The 2,306-nt window shown below is 44.6% G+C and overlaps 1 protein-coding gene across 1 annotated transcript; it reads right to left on the reverse strand.

Annotated features, from left to right (window-relative positions):
* Window positions 1–229: 229 nt before the first annotated feature.
* On the reverse strand, window positions 230–1,887 carry LOC140555726 (uncharacterized). The gene is made up of 4 exons (XM_072679032.1): window positions 1,742–1,887; window positions 1,595–1,649; window positions 1,201–1,351; window positions 230–1,099 (listed from the first exon to the last, which is right to left on the reverse strand). Exons 2-4 carry the CDS (start codon window positions 1,632–1,634, stop codon window positions 523–525), a joined length of 768 nt encoding a protein of 255 aa, XP_072535133.1. The 5' UTR covers window positions 1,635–1,649; window positions 1,742–1,887; the 3' UTR covers window positions 230–522.
* Between the last annotated feature and the right edge of the window lie 419 nt (window positions 1,888–2,306).

Below are 2,306 nucleotides of genomic sequence, written 5' to 3' on the forward strand. Positions count from 1 at the left end.
CTGATATTGTCCAATATCCAAATATTCATTCTCTAATCATGTTTAACATACCTTCCTGCTTATAATCACTGTAGATTATAAAATGTGTTATTAAATAAAATATAAAAAACATAATACTTTTAGGGATGGACATCTCTAGAGACATAGTGTGAAGTATTCCATAGTGTTTTTGTATCATTTAAGTAGAAAAGACTAACACCATCTCATTTTTAAGATTCTAATTTGTTTATTCTAGCATAAATACAACGAATGACGTCATTTTCAAATATTACAAACACATTCACATGGAACAGACAGCTCTTCAGCACTAGATAAATACTCAGCAATTAAGTCTGATGGAAATGTTCGTATTACAGCGGAAATTCACAGCAACTTCTTTAGCAAACTAACCAAGCACATTGGTCAAGGCTTTTACACTTGTATGGTTGGCACTTTGAAACATAATGGAACATCTGATCAAATGTGTAGGATTAAAGTGTCACAGTTTCAGTCCAGGGAGCTACAAGAGGTCTTTTGGAGTATTTAGCTGGTCTTGGTGTAGGACTCATAAAGAGAAGCAAGCTGGTCCTTCAGGTTCTGGGCGTAGGGATCCAGTTTCTCTCTCAGATCCTCAGCGTAGGGAGCCAGACTCTGCTGGACTATCTTGGTTCTCTGGAGCACACGGGTCTGAAGATCCTCAGCCAGAGGGGCCACGGTCTTCTGGAAATCCTGCAGGTGCTGGTCGACCTTCTGCTTGAGGTCCGCTGTGTAGGGCTCCAGCTGGGACTGCAGCTCCTTGACTCTCTCCTCCAGGGTTCCTCTAAGCTCCTCTGTCTTCTGAAGTACGGTGGCCTTCAGGGCTTCAGAGTCCAGGGACTCGGCATAGGGTGTGACAGCCCCCCTCAGCTCCTCCACTCTCTGCTGGATTTGGGCCTTGAGATCGTCAGCGTAGGGCTCCAGTTTGTCCTTCACGGCGGTCAGGTCTGACTCCAGGCGCTCCTTCAGAACTTCAGCTTCCTTGGTGATCTTGACCACGATGTCCTGGGCCAGGGGGCTCATTTGGTTCTGGAGGGTGACTGCGTACTCGCTGGCCACGTTGGCACTGTCTGTGATTCTGGCACTTTGGAGTAGAAGAAGAGAAACATGGATGTATAAGTAAAGATGATGGAGTGAGGAAGGGGAGGGTCAGCATGACCTGTTGAATGAAGTTGGTTCACTTACTTGACTTCCTGTCCCAGCTGAGACTCTCTGATCATCTTCACTGTGTCCTCAGCTGTTCGGGTTGCCTGGGCAACATAGTCCCAGAATGCATCAGTCAGCTGCTCCAGCTGTGGTTTGGGCTCATCGGCATAGAAGAGGTTGGCTTGGCAGCCTGGCAAAGAACAGAGTTACAGTGCTTATAGTTGCAGTACAACATGGCACTGATTGCCTGATCTGTTAGCCAGCCGTGTACAAGTACAGTACAGGGTTGTTTGGTGCTTTACCAATTAGCAACCAATCTGACAACACTAATTCCTAATGTCTAGAGTCTTTGCACAACTTCGAAACTCAATAGACTTCTCTTCATAAGAACCAATGTTTAATGTTGCCATTAAAACATGGAATCCTTATTTACCTGTAAATGCCACAATGGCGAGGACCAGGAATGCCTTCATTTTTGACGTTGTCAGCTAAAAAAAGAAAGCAGATTCACTTCAGCACTCGCGCTCTGCACAGTCTACACATCTAGCTTGTCGATCGGTGTGCTTCAAATGTCACTCACCTCTTGGCAGATCTTTCCCACTGAATGTTTGCCCAGTCCAGTAATCTTGTGTCAGTCTAGACGGAGGACGGTGGTATATATATGTATAGGCAGGGAAGTGGTTCACAGTCAAACCCAAAGTCCAGCGCTCATTGCCATGTTGTCAGTGCCGCTCCTTTTTTTTTTTCACCTTCCAGAACTGTTAGGTTGCTAGTGGCTGTCACATGATGTTATGCTTGGACTTATGACACTGATACCAAGCCCCTGACTGTACCACGAATGAGCTGTCAGAAGAAATGCATTCAAAAACTGCAAAAAGTAACTTGACCTGGTTCCCATAGCAATGCTGTTCTGCAATGCAGTTTGTGTAGTGAACATAAAGGTAATATCTGAGTTCAGTGGCAAAGTAACAGTAGTCCGGTATGCTGTATTAAAATTCTCACTTGACTCAAGAGTCAGACTGGAGATGTGAGATGTTCTAGGTGTAATTTTAGGTTCTGAGTGGTTAAGTTAAGGCCTTCTTTTTGCTAGATGGAAATGCCCAAGCATTTGTTGCAAGCAGCTCATTTAATGCTCATTAAACCTA

The sequence above is a fragment of the Salminus brasiliensis genome, chromosome 5 (genome assembly GCF_030463535.1).
Source record: "Salminus brasiliensis chromosome 5, fSalBra1.hap2, whole genome shotgun sequence".
Taxonomy (NCBI): Eukaryota; Metazoa; Chordata; class Actinopteri; order Characiformes; family Bryconidae; genus Salminus; species Salminus brasiliensis.

Coding starts and splice junctions, on each gene's coding strand:
- LOC140555726 (XM_072679032.1), bottom strand. CDS start 1,634: ATGAAGGCATTCCTGGTCCTCGCCATTGTGGCATTTACAG. Junction 1,352..1,594: donor CGCCATTGTGGCATTTACAG/GTAAATAAGGAT, acceptor GTTCTTTGCCAG/GCTGCCAAGCCAACCTCTTC. Junction 1,100..1,200: donor CAGCTGGGACAGGAAGTCAA/GTAAGTGAACCA, acceptor TCTACTCCAAAG/TGCCAGAATCACAGACAGTG.